A 19810-nucleotide genomic window follows, 5' to 3' on the forward strand; every position below is an offset into this window, starting at 1 on the left:
TACCTTATCCACCTCATAAATAACCCCATATAGTTGGTCTACCAAGAATTTTATAAGAATTTTATCGATGTTAAAGTATATGGTTTTATTGTCACTGTTTGTAATCGCCATGTTGTCACATAATTCAGCCGACATAAGGCTGCGAGGTGAATGGCAGTGCATGACTCTATTGTATTAATTGTATTGTGTCTGAAATGAAATGAATGAATAAACCAATGATATAGATATTGTCATTTATCCTTTGAGGATGCTCTTTTTTTGGTGACAGATCTGTCTCAATTTTGTATGTTATTTTGAAATCTTCATCATAATGCTCAGCAATAGTCATAATGAAATACATTTGGCGCTTTTTTAGACGATGATCCTGTCACGAGAAGTCCTTTAAGTTGCTCATCTGGAGAACGTCGATTTTACATAACTACAGGCATTATATGTAAGTAAAGAACATCTCCCATACGTGTTTTTGTACAATATTTAGAAGTAGTCAATTTAAGAAAATATGTACATACAGGAGTCCTTGAATGAAGCTTCAGTTTAAACCAGAGCAACCGAAGTTTATGAATTGTATCAGTAGAAGACCATGAGTGCAAGAATAAAATTTTCTATAGAAAAATCATGTACATCGATTTTCAGCGTCAGGAATAGAATATGTATAACGACTACATCTTTACTATCAAAGCGTTTCTGACTTCCCCACTGCGCGGTGTCCGAAAAGTGGCTCAAGATGTCAAGAGCTGTAAATAAGGAGACCTTTGAACGGTCCACAGCAATAAATCACATTATTTGACAAAAACGACAAAAAAACACAAAAAAGAGAAAAAGCCAAATTGCAATTAGATATGAATCCAGGTGCCCTAGTTGACTTCATATCTGACCAATCTTGAGTATCTGATTGATACAAGAGATGTTGAACGCCCTTACTACAGCAGCTAACATCTCTATTTGCATATGTCAGGCCGTACTTGGGCAAGTTACCACACTCAATGGACCAAGAAGACAATGTGGGACAATTGTATCGGTATAGTTCTTTTTTTTTTTCGCAAAAAAAAACAATTTCATGCTTCAACTAATATACAACTCATGATTGCGTATGCAAATAGAAAATATTACAGTAACCAATCTTGTGAAAACCGAAGAAGTCCAACCGGAAGCTGATGCAATCATTTTATTTTCAATTTCTCAAGAACATCTGATACTTAAAGCAGCAACTTTTACAGTATATATATTTTTCTCAGTTACTTTATATCCTCTATATTTCATATTTTATATACATATTACGTATTGTATTTATATCTAAGCAATACGTAATTGTAAGTAAGGGTAAAGGGCCCGCCCCGACTTGTTTTGGTGACATCACGTCTGATCAGTGACCACTAAAAAAGTCACCCAGTGAGCATAAATCACTGACCAGTCGTTAAGTCACAGTACATTCCGGAGGGACAGTGGGAAGTTAACGTAATTATAAATTATACATCTAGCGAATTCAAACTATCACAGACATTGACACTAAAATTGACAAGTGTGCATTATTGGCAGATCACTAAAGCTCAGCTTTCTCCTTCATTAACCCATGCTTATGACGTCATAGCTGCATTATCAGTAGAGGTGGAGGCCTGTGATTGGTCCACAAAGACTTGATTTATAATAATGGAACTTCAAAGTAAATCATAATTTTTCTCTTTTAAACCACAACGAATCTGCATTTCATTTGTCTAGTAAGGCTAGCGTTTAAAATATTCTTTATTAATAGATTTCAAATAGGTGGGTGTTGGCTACATAGTTTCCTTCTTCAGTATGCATAAGAATTTATTATCGTATCTTGAACTGCTGTTACCGGGATGAAATAATAACATATAAGATGCCAATTTGGTTAATAGCTGTGGTGGGGTACGGATTTATATCTTTGTCTTGGACGTCTCGTTTTCCACTCTATAGAGAAATACCACCCGAAGCCACATTCGATTGTTCGTTTGGCTACAGCAAGTAAATTTTATGGATGACATAGCAGTCTCTGGACAGGGCAAGGAAAACTTCAGAAGCAACAGAACCAGGATGGCGACACACTGTCTGCTTCTCCATGGCGGTACAATTGAACAGCACGTACGCACAGGTCGATAAAATCCAGAACTGACGGAAGCACTTCTGTGTGGGAGGTTGATTAAGTCTTTGGTATGTCTGAAACTAGCAATTTCTGTGGAGGGTAAATGTTTTCACACGTCAATCACATGGCTGCATGAATCCACACTATTTTTGGTTGGATAGTTTAGACACACTCTTACATGATATATTGATCATCGAGTTTAGCGATGTAGCTGTCAACAGCCGTCTTGCTAAACGTGTTTTTGATGAATACTGATGTTTATGTGGTGTGGTCAGAATGTTCATAGACAACAAATTGAGTTGGGTACATTAAAAAGGGTGAGACATACCATCTTTGTCTTTCATGATCCCGCGCCGTGCAACCTGAATACATAATTTCATATAAACACTACTTAGGTTTTGCGTCTTTTTATGTCACCGGGATACACATTAATGTTCATCCACCTTTTGTATGTTATATATTTATTTATTTATTTATTACACCCTTTGCATATTCTGCTTTTAGTCGTTTATGTTTATTTCTGTACACCTGATCTTTTGTTTATGCACTTAATGTAACGTATACGGTGCCGTATATATATATATGTTTAAGTCCGCATGGGCTGGTTGTAAAATGGCGCAAAACACGATTAAAGTTTTCATTAATTCATTCATTAATAGTTTTTAGTGTTAAATTAAAGAGATCTGCATCAATATGTTAAAGTATAATGCTCATAACGTGACAGAGAGATACCACCAGATGCAACATTCTTTTATTCATCGCGGATGTCGTCCAAATTATCACTGCTGTAAGGGTCGATACGCAGGGTGTTGTTGATGGCATTGAAAGGTACGGTGCGGTAAGGTGTCAGCTCAGTCTCTTCTGCCGTTTCTGTGTCCATAATTTCCTCAATTGTGTGTCTTTAACTTATCATTAGGCAAAACTTTGTTGTCAACAGACAAGCAAACAAAATAAACTCAGACTTGTTTAAATATTTTATAAATTCAATGAGTTTGAAAGACTTTCAGTGCGTATGTTTGCGTGGTAGGCTGGGTAAAGACTGAGGCTCTTGAATATTGTTGAATATTGCAAATAAAAAGGAATCGTGAGCGCTGTGGTCTTAGCGTTATACCACTTAAAGCGCACGGTATTTCAATGCCAGTGTCTTGCTGTCTCGGGCACTCGCAGACCTTCTTCTTTGCAAATTTCCTCTCGTACTGCACGAAGCACTCCTCTGGGCAGGGCAAGGACAACTTCAGAACCAACAGAACCAGGATGGTGACACACTGTCTGCTTCTTTTCTCCATGGCGGTACGGTTGAACAGCACGTACTCACAGGCTGACAACATCCAAAAACTGAAGAAAACACCTTTGTTGTGGGAGGTTGATTAAGTATGGTGGTTGGTATGTCTGGAACTAGCAATTTCTGTGGAGCTTGATTGTGTTCACAAGTCAATCACCTGGCTGCAGGAGTCCACACAATTCTGGGTCGGAGGTTGTAGACATATTCTTGCATGATGATATCGATCATGAAATTTTGAGTTGTGCTCGTCTGGCTAAAGGTGTATGTTTAAGGTAAGTCCTGATGTATATAATATTACGTTGTAGTCAGAACGTTTATAGACAAAATTGAATCGGGTAGATAAAAAGTGTGAAGACATGCCAATTCTGTTCTTCGTCAGCCCATGTGACCTAAATGCATAATTCATAAACGCTTCCCAAAATTCCTTCTTTGGTGTTTCGCGTGTTAAAATTTCGTAGGGATTCAGGATCTTGGTTCTGAGCTTTGAATTAAAGAAGTCTTCACCATGATAATCAAGAATAATGATCATAACCCCTTCAGTTCTTTTTCAGACGGTGATCTTGTCTCGAGATGTAATGTCAGACGTTTAACCGGAGAATAATAATGTCCGTCAAGGAAGTGACAGTCATCTCTCAAACCTGTTGTATTCTATTCTATTCTTTTGTATTTATATTTTTATACTATCTAATACGTATCAAGATAAGTACACAGTTTAAAGATTGAAGAAAAGTTGACCAAATCGCAACTTTACATCATAGATTGTATTCGTAGCAGACCACGATTATACACAAACAACGGATTTTTGTGTCCAAAATTTAATATTCATGACCTATTACATTCAGAAAAAAACTGCAAAAGGATCGCAAAGAAATATGAATACATAGATAAGCATCCGTATTGGAAGCCATCTGGTGTGAATCTTGCAAGTGATATATCATTAAATCATATTTCAAGATTTCTTAATGTTATTAGTAGGAGAACAAGATGTAAAACATACATGTAGCACCGGTGTTTGCATCAAAGTTTTGATATATATTACTCTTGCTGAATTGCTCCGTGGTGTACTTTACGGTATGGTGTTGACTTCACTCTACATACTGACCAATGGCTGCGCATGGTAGGTAGAGACTGTAGTTCAAATGTGTTAATTTCCAAGAACAGAAAATCACTGATGGTGTTTTGAATTTGCTATCTGGATATCCCCAAGTTACTATTGAGTACCATATAAGTATTGACTACCCTTACTGCAGGAGCTAACATGTTAGTTTGCATGAGTCTAGTTTTACTTTGGCAGGTAAAAGTACCATAATCTACAATCGTTATGACAAATGGACGTTTGTACGGGTGCAGCTGGTTCTTTATTTTGCACAAAGACTGTACAGCGTTTAAAAAGGTGCACTTTACTCACAGTAACAAATACAAATATAGCCATTTAAAAATTATCATGAAAAAATAAATGTAAACGAAAGTGGTCCCAAAGGCAGTTAGTGTTACCTTATAATATTTTCAACAGCAACTTAGAGTAAATAAATATTCTTTCAAATTGTAACAATATCTCCTTACTTTCTAGTTCTAAACAGCAACTAACAGTGAAAAGATATTGATCAAACAACTCATTTCTTGATTGAAACCGAATCCATATAGTTCCCATTTTTAGAAATTGAACTAACATGTATTCTTTAATTGCGTAGATATGTCATATGTGTGGTTTAGAAACATAGTACTGACTTTTCTGTATACATTAGCAGAGCTCTAAATAGCACATGCATATACATCAGGTCTGTGCTGGGTATATAATTGCCTGTCTTTTTTGTCTTTTACATGTTTTTCTCGTTTGTGAGTTGTTATCCGTTTGAACTTTTACTACGTGGGAATTGTTGAATTCAAATAAGCAATTTTTTCAACAGTTTCCCGTTTTATCAATTCTGTCCGAAATCTCATCTCCTGACAGTGCTACCCTGATGTTATTGTTATTCATGTCTGTGTTCTCTAGCATTCATGCTAGATTCTTGCCAGGCTATATTTTGATAAGATAGAGTTGATTTTTAGATGTTTATGTTCTTGTCTGTGCTCTCTAGCATCCATGCTAGATTATATTTCGACTTGCTATTGTAGAGCAAAAACAGATAAGAAATCGTCAATTTGGTCTAAAGGTGTTATGCAGTATGGTTTCATGTCATATTCGTCTTGGACAGCTGGGTTGCTATGTGACAAACAAATACCATCAGATGCCACATTCCTTTGTTCGTCGCGGATGTCGTCCAAATCAACACTGCTGTACGGCTCGAAGGTGTCAGCTCAGTCTCTACTGCCGTTTCTGTGTCCTTATTAGCGTTGTTGATAGCAGATCTGGAGGATTTGTATAGCCGATTCGAAATCAGTTCAGATGTGTTAATGGTGACTCCGTGTCGTTTGTGGACCGGATTATGTCTTGCTGAATCCTCCTCAGTTTCGTCTTCTGTCTCCTCCTTGTCCCTACCGTACCCTGTATTAGTTCCGGAGTGTTGGTACATCTGATTACTGATTTGGTGATAACTGATGATGACGCCGTGATGTCCGAGGACAGGATGTTGTCTTCTCTTTGAGACATATTGGTTGTATATCATCGCCGCGCCTGCCATCCCACCAAGTAAAACTATTCCAATGACAGTAAGTCCGACAGGTATGTACAGATAGTTCATACCAGCTTGCTGTCCGTCATCAAGATTCTTCTCCAAACGAGGCCATGGGTACTGACCGTAGAACCAAGTGTTGTTATCCTCGCTCGCTGTGTCAGGGCAGAATTTGTCGTCCCAGATGACTCAGCCGGGAGCGAGGTGGGTTCTGCAATTGTAGATTAGGAGGTCTTTGACATGGGGGATGTGGTAGCCAGTTCTGTTCATGAGCAGAAGAAGTCGGTGCGAAGCGATTGGAAGTCACAGCCGGCCAGTTCAGACAGAGGACATGCATTGGAGATGGCCAGCCTGGAAGATGTCGTCAAGGGCCGAGGTTGTGGCGTTGCAAATCAGCCAACTCATTCTACCGTCACAGTCAAAAGGGTTGCTATTCAGACGGAGGGTGACTCCTGTGTCAGCGATCTTTTTCCAACCCGTTTCCAATACCGCGCTGATCTGGTTATTCTCGAGATTTATCTGTAATCGCGCCACTGTTGTGCTGTTGCGGATTAGGGAGAGAGTATCAAAATGAACCAACTTCAGTTGATTTCCTTTCAAGGCTATATTATACAAGCTGTTGAGGCCCACGAACGCTTTCGGAGACGTGGTTTTGATGATGTTATGATTAAGAAAGATTGTCTTTAATCTGACCTTGTTTATGAAGGTGACGTCACCGATGAAGAAGGCGGCTACACCAAAAAGATACCGACATTAAGGACGGTACGGAGGAGAACGCACCCGCTTTTGTAAAAGAAAATAACCAGTTAAGGCATAAAAAGAACAATTTTTATCACTGTTTTACTAGTTTGAACCTTTTGAAGGATACTTTACTTTTACAGTTGATATTTCTACCCAAATTGTCATTTTTTGTCTTCCGCTTTTATAAAAAATGGTAAAAATATGTCATCTGATAAGATTCAACGTTACATATCTATAATCTAAAAAAATTGGATATATGCATAACGTTAATGTAACGTGGTGTTTAAAGCGGTTTTAAAACTTGACATCAGTATCAAATGAACAAATATACCATCTCTCGGACAGCCCCGTATCCCCTCACACGGAGCATATTAAAGTTTCCACTGATGGTGTAGAACAAATGCTCAAAGGCCTCAATCCCTCTAAAGCATCCGGACCAGACCAAATCCCATATTGGTTCCTCAAAATGTGCATAAACGACGTCCAGATTGGCTTGATTCAATCGTGAGGTTATTTGCCGACGACTCTCTGTTATATGTAGACCTGTCTGCACATCTAAACTTTTGCAAGAAGATCTGAATGCACTTGGGGAATGACAAAGCAAACAGCCAATGCAGTTTAATCGCGAAAAATGCTACATTGTGCACAAAAAAAATGTCATTACTAGTAACTACCAGTTTTGCGGTCAGACTTTAGCAACTACAAAAAACAAACATATATGGGTATTACATTGACAACTTACCGAACGTGGGGTGTCCATTTTAACAATATAACAACTAAGGCAAAACAGACATTTGGAGTTATCAAACGTAATTTGTGGGCATATCCAACAAATGAAAGTCACTTGCATACACTTTATTAGTGAGACCAAACCAGGAATATACTGCAGCAATATGTGATCCATATTATACAAAGAAAGATAAAGATAATCTAGAAATGGTACAGAACCATTTTTACATTCGCCAAAAAGTTGTTTTTGATAAAGTTTGTTTGCACGCAAGCTTGTATGTTGTTGAACAGCACAACTAGAGATAATATGTATGGATGGATTGTCATGACATTCGGTTTGTGACTAGGTCCTGTCCTAGGAACGAAATACATGTAGTAAGATTCACAGAAAAAAAGAAGTTCCGCAGCAGTAGCTAGGAAAGCCGCCAGGGGCCCAGAATCTGACTACGTGTTTTTCGTTCCTACGACAAGACCTAGCCACATAACTACATCTATGCGGAAATGGTAAGTACAAGTGCTGCGTACCTAAACGTAACATCAGGTACAGGTACAAGTACTGGTACAGAGGTTTAGGTATAGATCCGGACCTTTACCTGTACCTGAACAATTTGAAAAATTAACATGTGTTCTTCTGAACTTTTTCAATAATGACAGAAACATCAATAAACTGTTGTCAACTTGTCGGTATTTTTATTCAAAGAACATAACTAGGTTTCCTACCGCCAAACTCCACTTGCCTTGCTATCAAAACTCCCGGCCTGCCTGAATGATCTGTTGCATGCCTGAATGATCTGTTGCATATTAGTTACGCTGTTCTAAGGTGTCACTTTGATCACGTTTGTTGTTCCATGAGGTCAGGAGATCATTCACAAAATAAGCGCATTACGAACTGAGCCAATTCAGAAGCGTATTATGGAAAACCGCAGTTTCTGCGGCTCCCCGCTGTGCGGAATGCTATTGGCACCTTGGCGCTAGCAAATAACCGTGTGGTAGCTTGACTCTAGACCAAAGACACCAAATACCAATGCTTTGTATCCTTGAATCAATTGTTACGAAGTGCGCTACAATTCAGAAGCTTCTCTAGCTGGCATATTTGGGAACAGTGGATGCTTAAAGATTAGTGAAGTGGTCTCCTGTATTCACATGCGTTCATTAGAGAGCTACACAATGGTCTTCCTTCACAGTTCGGTGACGGAATTTCCTTTCAATAGTGAAGCCGATCAGCGCTCTCCTTTCCTGTGACGTCCTTTCCTGTGACGTAGATATCACGGGCCATCTGTCTCAGAGTGGTCACTTTAGCGTGGGAAGCGGTGTTGGCCACACACGCGGATAGTTCTAGCCCCATGGCAGGAATCAACGTCAACCATGACATTTGTGTTGCCAAAGTTCTAGCTAGGATTAGCTCAGGGTCGGCTTCAGTGAGCCCTGTTTGGGAAAGACTTTCATAGTCTGAACCTAACTTATAGGGAGACTGAATACCACAATTAGCGGACGTGTGTTTCAAACATAACGGTAGGTCTAGCTCAGGATTGGATTCAGTGAACCCTGTTGGGGAAACTTAACTTATAGAGAGACTGGATACCACAATTAGCGGACGTGTGTTTCAAACATAACGGTAGGTCTAGCTCAGGATTGGATTCAGTAAACCCTGTTGGGGAAATTTAACTTATAGGGAGACTGAATACCACAATTAGTGGACGTGTGTTTCAAACATAACGGTAGGTCAGGGTTGGATTCAGTGAACCCTGTTGAGGAAACTCAACTTATAGGGAGACTGAATATCACAATTAGCGGACGTGTGTTTCAAACATAACGGTAGGTGTAGCTCAGGATTGGATTCAGTGAGCCCTGTTGAAGAAACTCAACTTATAGGGAGACTGAATACCACAATTAGCGGACGTGTGTTTCAAACATAACGGTAGGTCTAGCTCAGGATTGGATTCAGTGAGCCCTGTTGAAGAAACTCAACTTATAGGGAGACTGAATACCACAATTAGCGGACGTGTGTTTCAAACATAAAGGTAGGATTAACGTTAGCTCAGTACTGGCTTTAGTGAGCCCTGTTGGGGAAAGACTTAATAGTCTGAATTCGACTTATAGGGAGATTTGTTGAACATAATGGGAGGTCTAGCTCAGGGCTGACTGTGTGTGCTGTGGGGATTAGCATAGTAATTGACACCTAGCCGAGAGTCAATAAAACTCCGCCTGTCTATGTCCAGACCGCTCATTTGCATTATACGCTTCTGAATTGAGCCAGTTCGTACTTGGTGCAAATCTATATCGGTACAGTACCGGTACTTCAAGATCCAGTAGTTTGGACCTGTACCTAGTACTTTTTACGGTACAGTACTGTAAGCAGCACTAGATTACATGTATTTAGTTCCTAGGACAAGACCTAGCCACATAACTACATCTATGCGGAGATGGTAAGTACAATGCAAATACACACACGTGTAATGAACAGTTGAACGTAAATGGTTGTTCTTCATCTATATGATGTATTTTCTCATGGCCTCAATGAAAAGCGGCCTGCGTGCCGACTTGAGCTTATCATGAATAAACAAAGGTTCAAACAAACAAATGTTGAGCGATCTGTCAAATTTAGGGTCACTCAGCGGTCGCAGCCTATGGTGGAAAAGAGGTGTAAGCAAAAACACATACGAGCACGAGTGGACATTACTAGTGTGTTATTCAGCTTGGTGAAAAATGTGTGACGTATTTTCCTGGATTAGAAGTATATAGCTTTGCTTACATTTTAATTTTTACATCACAATTTATGGCAAACATTTGTACAAAAAGCAATTATATTAACCATCGTCCAGATAAATTATTTTACGTGTAGTCTACTAACAAAGGTTTCTTTTCCTTAATAATCAATTGCTTTAAAACTGTATAAGATAAAAGTGTTAATTAAAAACAGATATTTCAGCAAGGTGATTATGTATAAAATAGTATTAACTATGGTCCCCTTTAAGGCCAACACTTTGCATAATCGCTGAAAACTTTCACAAAATAATTTTTCAATTCAATTTGGCGCCGGAAACACAAATGTACAAATAAGACATTGATACAATATCACTTTGTTCTTATCTTTGTACACAAAGTCTCCAATATCACACGGCGCAACTACTCCATTGTTCTCACACAAGCCCTTCAACCGAAAATGAATTTAGTTATCTTAGTGCAAATGGTTATGTTGTATGTATACGGATAACGACATGGAAAAAAAAGCGAATAGAACGTTTATTTGAGTAGCATTTTCAGCATCTAAAACGAATGTCAGGTTCACTTATTGGTTAAAGAGCTATTACAAAAACACTGTATATTTTCTTAAGAGACAGACGTTTCCGATAGCATCACTTATGTTTCATCAGTGCCTGAGAATGAGTCTTAAGACAAGTGTTATGTATATGATGAAGTACACATTTGTCTTCTGTATCTGTATCTATATAGCCGGTATAGCCGCCGGCGTAACACACCAGCTTCTTCGGACTAATTCTCAGTCATCAATTAAAGAAAGGGTATAAAACGTTTGGCTCATCACAGATCCTGTTGTTTGGTTTTTTTGTAGTAAATATTCTAGACCCTTTCACCGTGTCCTAGACCCAATGGATAACAGCCCACTGCACCTAGGGCCTCGAAAAGACTATGGACTTCTTATTCTCAGTCATCAATGAAAGATAGGGGATGATATATAAAACGTCTGACTCATCAAAGAGTTAATCAAGTTTCTTGATTTATTTTTAAAATGTTCTAATCTATTTTACCGTGCCCTAGACACAGTGACATGGATAACAACCCACTGCCCCTAGGGCCTCAAAAAAGCTATGGGACTGCCTCAGTTACAAACACTCATTGCATTAGAATCACTTGACTGCCTCAACGTCTACGTCTATTAATGCCCCTGCCTCATGACTAAGACGAGGCATAGTGCAACAGCAGTCATGTTCACCCATAGACTGAGACGCGTCTGTCTCAGAGAGGAGGGTTGGCCACCCCGGTAACCCCTGTCCCGAACGTCACATTCATAGTTCGCCGTGAGGGAGTAGTTTGTGTAGGCTGAACCTAGAAGAGAACAGCGGTACCATTTCACCATCAGCGTTATAAATTCAGCACTAAAATTCAAGTGATTGGTTTATTTCATTAAGAATATCACAGTTTTGTAGAGCGCGCGACGTGCGCATTGAGTAAAACTGGGAATACGATTGATTGATTGATTCCGTTATTTAACTCCATACTGATATTTAAGATCAATTATACTTATATGCGACAGTGTGTTTAAAAGAATTGTAGGGACAGAATTTCTGACTTTGACATTTCGATTATATACGGGTAATAACAGTAAATATACATTTCATTTATACTACACTTAATACTGCGCTATTTTCTTTTACGGTCGCTTAATACATTCATCACTATGAGAATTAAAAAAATCGACAGTACAAATTTCAATTGTAAAGTAGATTAATAATAATGTCTTAGCTTGGGAAACGGTCGACCTAGATAAAAATGACCGTGTTCAAGGAGATCAACACATATAGCACATTAAAGGACCAATCGCACTTATCCATAAGAGTGTGAAGTCCTTCTCAGTGTGAGTAATTCAACCTTACAGTCTTGCCCATACGCAGTATGTGCTTTCTAGGAAGTTACGCTTCACGGCCATGCGAAGCAAACAAGCAATTTGTATGTGACTTACCAATGACGGTTCTCACGGATGTGTCTTTACAAGGCTGGACTGTGTCCAAAACTGCCGTGACACATTCCAAGAACGTCTTGTACTCACTGCACAGGGGAAGCAGAAAACAACACAATTTTTAGATAAGAATTGTTGCATCAATTATGTATTTTCAAACTTAAATTCCTAAAGTTTTGTTACTGAAACAAAGGAGAGGTATTCATTAAGGTAGGTTGTTTCAAGTACATATCAAATGACAGTTTAAGCCCCAATGGTCAACCATTTAAATAGTTATTCAGCTATTGAATTTTTGACAATGACTGCATTGTCGGTTCACCACTAATTCAAATCGATATTTACTTAAAACATAGGTGATATCAGGCCTTTTGAGAGAGACACAGGCGAAAACATGGATAATCTTTTTAGATTAATTGCAATAGATTCTTATATACTTCAAAACAGCTTTTAGGTTTCTTTTAGGTGCCCTGTTATACTTTGGACCCATTTCCAAAGCGGGGCCCGGCCGGGCAGCTTGTTGGCCCAAAAATATGATACGAAAGACAAAAAAAAAGACACAAAGCGTAAAAAATTGCTCCTGACCATATATTGTGTATTTTCTTGATATGCATTTTTTAATTGTATTGTTCGTATTCGCAAGGAGCCCGGCCGGGCCCCGGATTGAAAATGGGACAAAATCATTACCGACCTGCAGAAGATCTCCTCCGCGACGTTGTCCTTCATGTTGTTGGTGTAGTTGACGAAGACTGTTTCCATCACGCTGACGCAGCCCTCTATCACAGCCTGGTTCTGACGGGTGAGAGACTGCACACAGAACCTGCTCCGGTTCCGCAGGGCTATGTCTGCTACTGTATCAAATAAAATCAAATCTTCAGACTACACGGCACAACGTCTAAACGTTTTTCTCCATTATTACCTTCGCAAGGAAGATTATATTTACGGTAGCGTTTGTATGTTAAACGTTTTATGTGGATAAATGGATTGTCTTGATATTTGGTATGTAAGTAGGTCTTGATGAGACCTCGAACTGAGTAGATTTTTAGTCCCTTAGCGACTCGCTACGGTTCTGCAGTGGACCTTTCAGTTTTGATATCTCGGGTTCTGGACATGCCGTTGTTCTGATTTTTTTTCCTATTCTGTTTGTCTGATAACAGGTTAGTTGTAGATGACTGATATATCACTGTAATCCCAGCACACAAAACGTCATGAAAAATATTTTTACAAACTTTTGGCAGATTTATACTTTTCTGCATTTTTAAACTCACGACATTAAGTTCCACACCACAACAATGTCGTCATCACTGTAAGCAACAAAGTAGAGGCAGGAAAAATGTCAAATGGATTTTGCACTCAGATTTTTTTTTTCGTTTTGTTGCGAGATCTGACTACTATGCTTATGTTTATGATCAAAATCTCATGATAAGATACAATGAAAATCATTCATAATCGAAGGAAAGGTGTTTACGGCAGAAGGGGTCTTTGTCGTTGGTGTTGAGGTAAAGTGCCCCCCTGCCGCCATGTTTGTCTGCGTGGAACCCCATGACAGAACATCTGCCGGCACAGTCACTGCAGTCTCCAGCCTCGTAGACGTCCCAACTGAACACAGATAAAGACATTTGTATATTTGTATAGAAGAATTATTAGAAGGTAGCTTTTGTCATGAAAGGTTTGTACACGAACATATAAAATGTGGATTTGTCCATATACCTATATTAAATATTATGGACGAATTCACACTCATCCTCTTGGACAAACCTTCTAAAAAATTATATTACAAAAGCGAGAAGCCAAATCTGCTCACTAGAGTTATTAAATGTGCCATATGCACGATGATTATCAAGTTATAAAATGAATCTCTTTAACCGCGAAAGCATACGATCGTATGAGTGGCAATTGACGCGCCCTTGCTACGTTAGGGTACATATGTTAAAATGGCTAGCTTCGACAGTAGGCAGGTGCCACCTTTACCTTGATACCACATGCAGGATAGAAGGCGTCTGCCTGTTGTGTCCTGATCTTGTCTTCTTCATACTTCGTACCAGCGCCCTCTCCAGCGTTTGTCTAGAGTAGTTTTAAACTGGTTTACGCTCTACGCAGCAACCACTTTAGCAGGTAGGGAAATCAAGCTTTAACAAGCATTAAAAATAAGCAGTGATGAAAAAGGGCGGTGCCATCCTCACCTGGAGCAGGGGTGTGCCGTGAACTGGCACGGTGAGTTGATGGACTCGGTAAACAGTTCTATGGCTCTGCTGTGGCTGCAGCTGAGGGCCCTCTTAGCCGCTACATCAGGGGGAAAAATAAGTAACTGAGGACTTCCTATTGTTCATTTATGGTTGAACCTTGACCAAAGTGTCTTGCTTAATGTGGCATCATCATGTGTTGTTTTTGATGTTGCAAAAAATATTTTAGAAATGTAAAAAAAAAATGACCAAAGTGCTCTGTGTCTACGTAAAATGCTGACTAACGCAAACCTTACACTCTACCTTTATATAACTCTGTGTCTGTGTCTTTATTCATACCCACGCTTTATGTGTCAAGGCTAACGAAAAAAAGAAAAAAATAATTTTATCATGACATCAAAGATAACCACATGAAACGTAATATCAGCTTCTCACTCAAATCTCTGATTGAAGGAATGAATTATACAGCTTTTGTATATTACTCTGTCAAATTGAATGTAATGTAGATCGGTGCTGGTGACTTAGGAAGGCACCTAAACGATTACAAGATCACAGCACAGTCTCTCACCCTGAAACCCGTCCGAGAATATCTTAGACGGGATGCTCTCCGTGCCACAACCGGGCTGACGCGCACCGCCTTCTGGGTAAAAGTCGACGTCACCCACCGGCTGGTCAAGCCCAAAGCCTGCCGGGAACAATAAAAAAACGAAATTGTCAACTCAGCACTTTTTTTCTTGTCGGGGGTTTAATGCGTTAAATAGTGTATGTACTTAAAAGCGATGCTTAATGATTTAATTCAAAATCGACCGTTTTGAGTTTTGACAAGTAGAAAACATTTGATTAAAAATTAAAAGATAATGCTACCATGAATTACCTCCTTCTAAGTAAAATGATAAATATTAAATTATGTAACGTTTGAAGCTATATTTATAAATTTTACTGACAGACCCACCTACAGTGAGAATACTGGAGCCATCTGTATGGATTATGTCCACAAACGCTGCGTCTGTTGGGTCGATTCTCACTAACGGGTCCGTGTGCTCAAACAGCGGCTCCGCGGGATCCAGGCCTAGTGGGGATTTTATTTCAGAGATAGATGAATAGGGTGCAAATAGTACGCTAATAGCTGTACCGCTCTCCTATAAAGTATAGCTTGCCGGTACACAATTCAAACTAGATATATTGTTAGTGTCTGGACACAATCTTAATAAAGAAAATGTATGTATGTCGCTTCGTGACTTTGAATGAACCGCCAACTTAGCAACCAAGTTGTGTGATTACTTGCTTTGACAGCTGCTCTCCAACTGGTACGGTCTGCAGCAGCCTCTTCCAGTTTTGATGGATTCATGTTTCCTGCCTTCATGTCACGTTTACAGATGTCTTTAAAGCGGAGCACAGGCCAGTCATGGGATTTACCAATGGTGGTAAATGCTGGTAAAGTCTGGTAATGTTTAATTTTATTACCAATATGCAAACATTACCAGACTTTACCACCATTGGTAAATCCCACTTTTCATGCAGTGATATGTACATGTAGATACCTGTGATCCTGCACAGACTGCCCAGTCTATGTCCCACGTACCATGCATGGCATATATGTACATGTAGTTATATTTGATCCTGCCCAGCCCATGTCCCACGTTCCATGCATGACATATGATTACCCTGTCATGCATGGATCCTGCCCAGTCCATGTCCCACGCACCATGCAGGACATATATATATATACATGCAGTTACCTGTGATCCTGCCCAGTCCATGTCCCACGTACCATGTATGACAAATATGTACATGTAGTTACCTGTGATTCAGGCAAGACTGCCCAGTCCATGTCCCACGTAACATGTATCACATATATGTACATGTAGTTACCTGTTATCCTGCCCAGACTGCCCAGTACATGTCCCACGTACCATGTATGACATATATGTACATGTAGTTACCTGTTATCCTGCCCAGACTGCCCAGTACATGTCCCACGTACCATGTATGACATATATGTACATGTAGTTACCTGTGATCCTGCCCAGACTGCCCAGTCTATGTCCCACGTACCATGTATGACATTATGTACATGTAGTTACCTGTGATTCTGACCCAGACTAATCAGCCCATGTACCAAGGACAATGTGTGACATATATGTACATGTAGTTACCTGTGATCCTGCCCAGACTGCCCAGACTATGTCCCACGTACCCGGCGGTGTGCGCGCCCAAACTGTGCCCGATAATGTGCATCTGGGTCCAGTCCGCTCGTGTCTGCATATCATAGGGAACAAACATGCCTTTTTTTCAACAATTATATTTTTCTTAAATAATTTTGGACACGATGTGCATGTTGTCATTCACTAGAATTTGGCTTAACGACACAATAGCATAAACATGATTTGCTGATTATTCAAATAAACTTTGAGACCGTTATGATATGCATAGTATATTAAGACATATCTGCAATTATTCTATTTTTTGCAATAGGATAGAATAGAATAGAATAAAATAGAGTAGAATAGAATGGAATCGAATAGAGTGTAATGAAATAGAATAGAATAGAACAAAAAAGACTACAATTATAAAAGACTAGAACATTATAAAATAGAATACAATAAAATAAAGAAAATAGAATAGAAAGAATAGAATAGAATACAATGAATTAAAATGAAATAACACTACAATGAAAAAGACTAGAACATATTGAAATAGATTAGAATAAGATAGAATGTTCTTTATATAGTTCTAGTATTCCATGTGCTTACCCGGTTGTTGAGGTACCGGATAAGTCTCTCAGTCTCGGCGGCCACGACGCGGGTGTTGGCGGCCGCCTGTGTGTAGGACCGGCTGGCTCCGTCCTTCCAGTCAACCACGATCACGTTATAATCACCCTGGTCCGAAAAACAGGAAACATAAAATCTCTTCGTTTTTCATCCTTTCGGTTGACTATTGCAATAATAATCAATGGAAATCTTTGACAAATTACGTGTATTTTTATCAATTCTTAGTACAAGTGACTTGCTCGTTCCAGCCTAATACAATAACTGACAAAACGCATACGAAACAGTGCAGTTGGAGATGGTGGACTGCACTCATTAATCCATATTGTTTGCCTGTAGTTGAAAAGCACGCACACATACATACATACATACACGCACACGCACGAACACACACACACACACAAACACACATACAGACACACATTCACACATACAAACACATGCACACACACACACACAAACATACACACACACACACACATACACACATACACGCACACACACATACACACACATACAGACACACATTCACACATACACAAACACATGCACACACACACACAGACACACACACACATACACACAGACACACACACACAAACACACATACAGACACACATTCACACATACACACACACAAACACATGCACACACACACACACAGACATACACACACACAAATACACACACACACACACACAAATACACACAAACACATGCACACACACACACACACATACAAACATACACGCACACACACATACACACACATACATACAGACACACATTCACACATACACAAACACATGCACACACACACACAGACACACACACACACACACATACACACCGACACAGACACAAACACACAGTTGCCCCTGGGCGTCAATTAATAAAAAATAATTCAGTGAATGAACATTCAATATAGAAGTTTTGCATGTGAGACAATTATAATATACTGCCTAAAGCACCGCTTCAGTGACTTCCAATTCGTAGCTTCAGAATGTCCTCACCTCTATAAGAAGTTCATTTGTCAAGTTGTAGACCCACGACCCGTGCCCGTTGCTCTGGAAACCGTGTATGATGAATTTCGTCTGTCTCCCTTCGTTAAAGGTGGAATTTTCCAGAAGATCGTCCCTTTCAGCCAGCAGTGTCTCCCTCTCTTCTGTCGTTGGGTTATCTCGGGTGAAGAGCCCGAAAGTCGTTCCCACACTTGCTGGACTTTGCGGTAGGAGCGATAGAGGGCGCTGTGCACTAAAGAAAGGCGCGGCGTTGGAGAAGCATCCGAGGCCGTTGTAACATACCTCAAGGCCTTCCGCACATAAGAAATGACAAAATATCGTTAGACAGGTTACTACAGCGAAAACCAGGGCAAGAGGGGGCAAAGCTTCTACAGCAACATCGCAACATGGTAACTAGAGATGTTACATATGTTTATAAGTTTATTACAAATTCGTGCTCGATGTTACATTGCTGTCAGCCAATATACGTTTTGACATAAAGCCCATAAAGCAGGGTATATGGAAAAAAAAATCATCTAACGAGAATGGCAACATTTGAAATTTCAGGTCATCCGGGTGTAATATTAGGGCATAGAAAACAAAAAGATATACATTTATGGCACAAAAACTGGCACAAAATGGCCACAGTTAGTCGTTTTAGATTTACATATCAAACAAAACTGTTGATGTCTTCCTAATTCATGAAGTCATATGTCCAAGACATTCAAATACCAAATTGATTGTAATACCAGGTCATAGGATGCCAAAAATATACATTTTTAGCTAAAATGCATGTTGAAGATGAATAAAGAAAACTTCTACTTTTCTTTATACATCTGATACCTTTTTTAAATAAATTGTTGGCTAAAAGGCATGCCATATTCATGAAAAATGAAAGAAAGAGAAAAGCACCTATGTTTTTGCCTAAGTTCAGGTCGCTTGGCACATGGCCCAATCACAACAGATTTGAATCGATTAGAAGATTTGACAGAAGAATAAGGAGATTTGAAGATTTTTACAGAAGAAAAAGAAATATCAGGGAAAACAATGTTTCACTTTGTCCACCGTATGTAGTGAAATATAACAATGACAACACGTCTACAATGATGACACGACCTTCTTTATCTCTCAAAATGATATCTAGAAAATAAAACATGTAGTATAACCTTATAAGGTCGACCAAAGTAAAGTATGTAAGTATAACCTTACCTTGCGCAGTTACTTTTACAGTAGTCACGACCAGTACCAGCCCCGGCCACCAGAAACCAGATGTACACGAAGATGCCATCGTGTCAGCGTACACAACCTAAACACAAATCTCTGATTAGGGATTGCATCAAAATATAGTATAAGATGGCAACTGTTATGTTGGTACACGTACACAAATCGTTGATAAAACGCATCTATGCGCTACCAATTTGTACCGAAAGACGGCGCTGTGGAGCAGGTTTAACTCCAACACAATTTTGCTTGCGGCATTGACCCATGATACAAAAGGTTAGAAAGAATTTTAAAAAAATCAAACTGCTGGAAAGCTCACTTGCATTATGGACATGTTGACATATATACACTGTGTATTGCAACAAGAAAAACAATTGGTGGACGTACCAACTACCGAATATCTGAAACCAATTGAAAAAAAAAGATAGTCCACAAATTGCTAATCATCATAACTGACCAGTAATGGTCATCTCGAGGTT

General features: G+C 39.3%; 1 protein-coding gene across 1 annotated transcript; it reads right to left on the reverse strand.

Moving 5' to 3' along the window:
- Window positions 1-2852: 2852 nt before the first annotated feature.
- LOC136425836 (pancreatic triacylglycerol lipase-like) lies at window positions 2853-18308 on the reverse strand (the record flags this gene model as incomplete). Its single annotated transcript, XM_066414774.1, has 11 exons — window positions 2853-2971; window positions 3240-3419; window positions 12165-12250; window positions 12850-13009; window positions 13627-13757; window positions 14342-14441; window positions 14910-15026; window positions 15294-15410; window positions 16498-16600; window positions 17095-17220; window positions 18123-18308. Coding segments are annotated over 11 exons (1425 nt in total), but the record flags the coding sequence as incomplete, so codon positions are not given.
- Window positions 18309-19810: the final 1502 nt, after the last annotated feature.

Source organism: Branchiostoma lanceolatum, chromosome 19, assembly GCF_035083965.1.
Source record: "Branchiostoma lanceolatum isolate klBraLanc5 chromosome 19, klBraLanc5.hap2, whole genome shotgun sequence".
Classification (NCBI taxonomy): domain Eukaryota; kingdom Metazoa; phylum Chordata; class Leptocardii; order Amphioxiformes; family Branchiostomatidae; genus Branchiostoma; species Branchiostoma lanceolatum.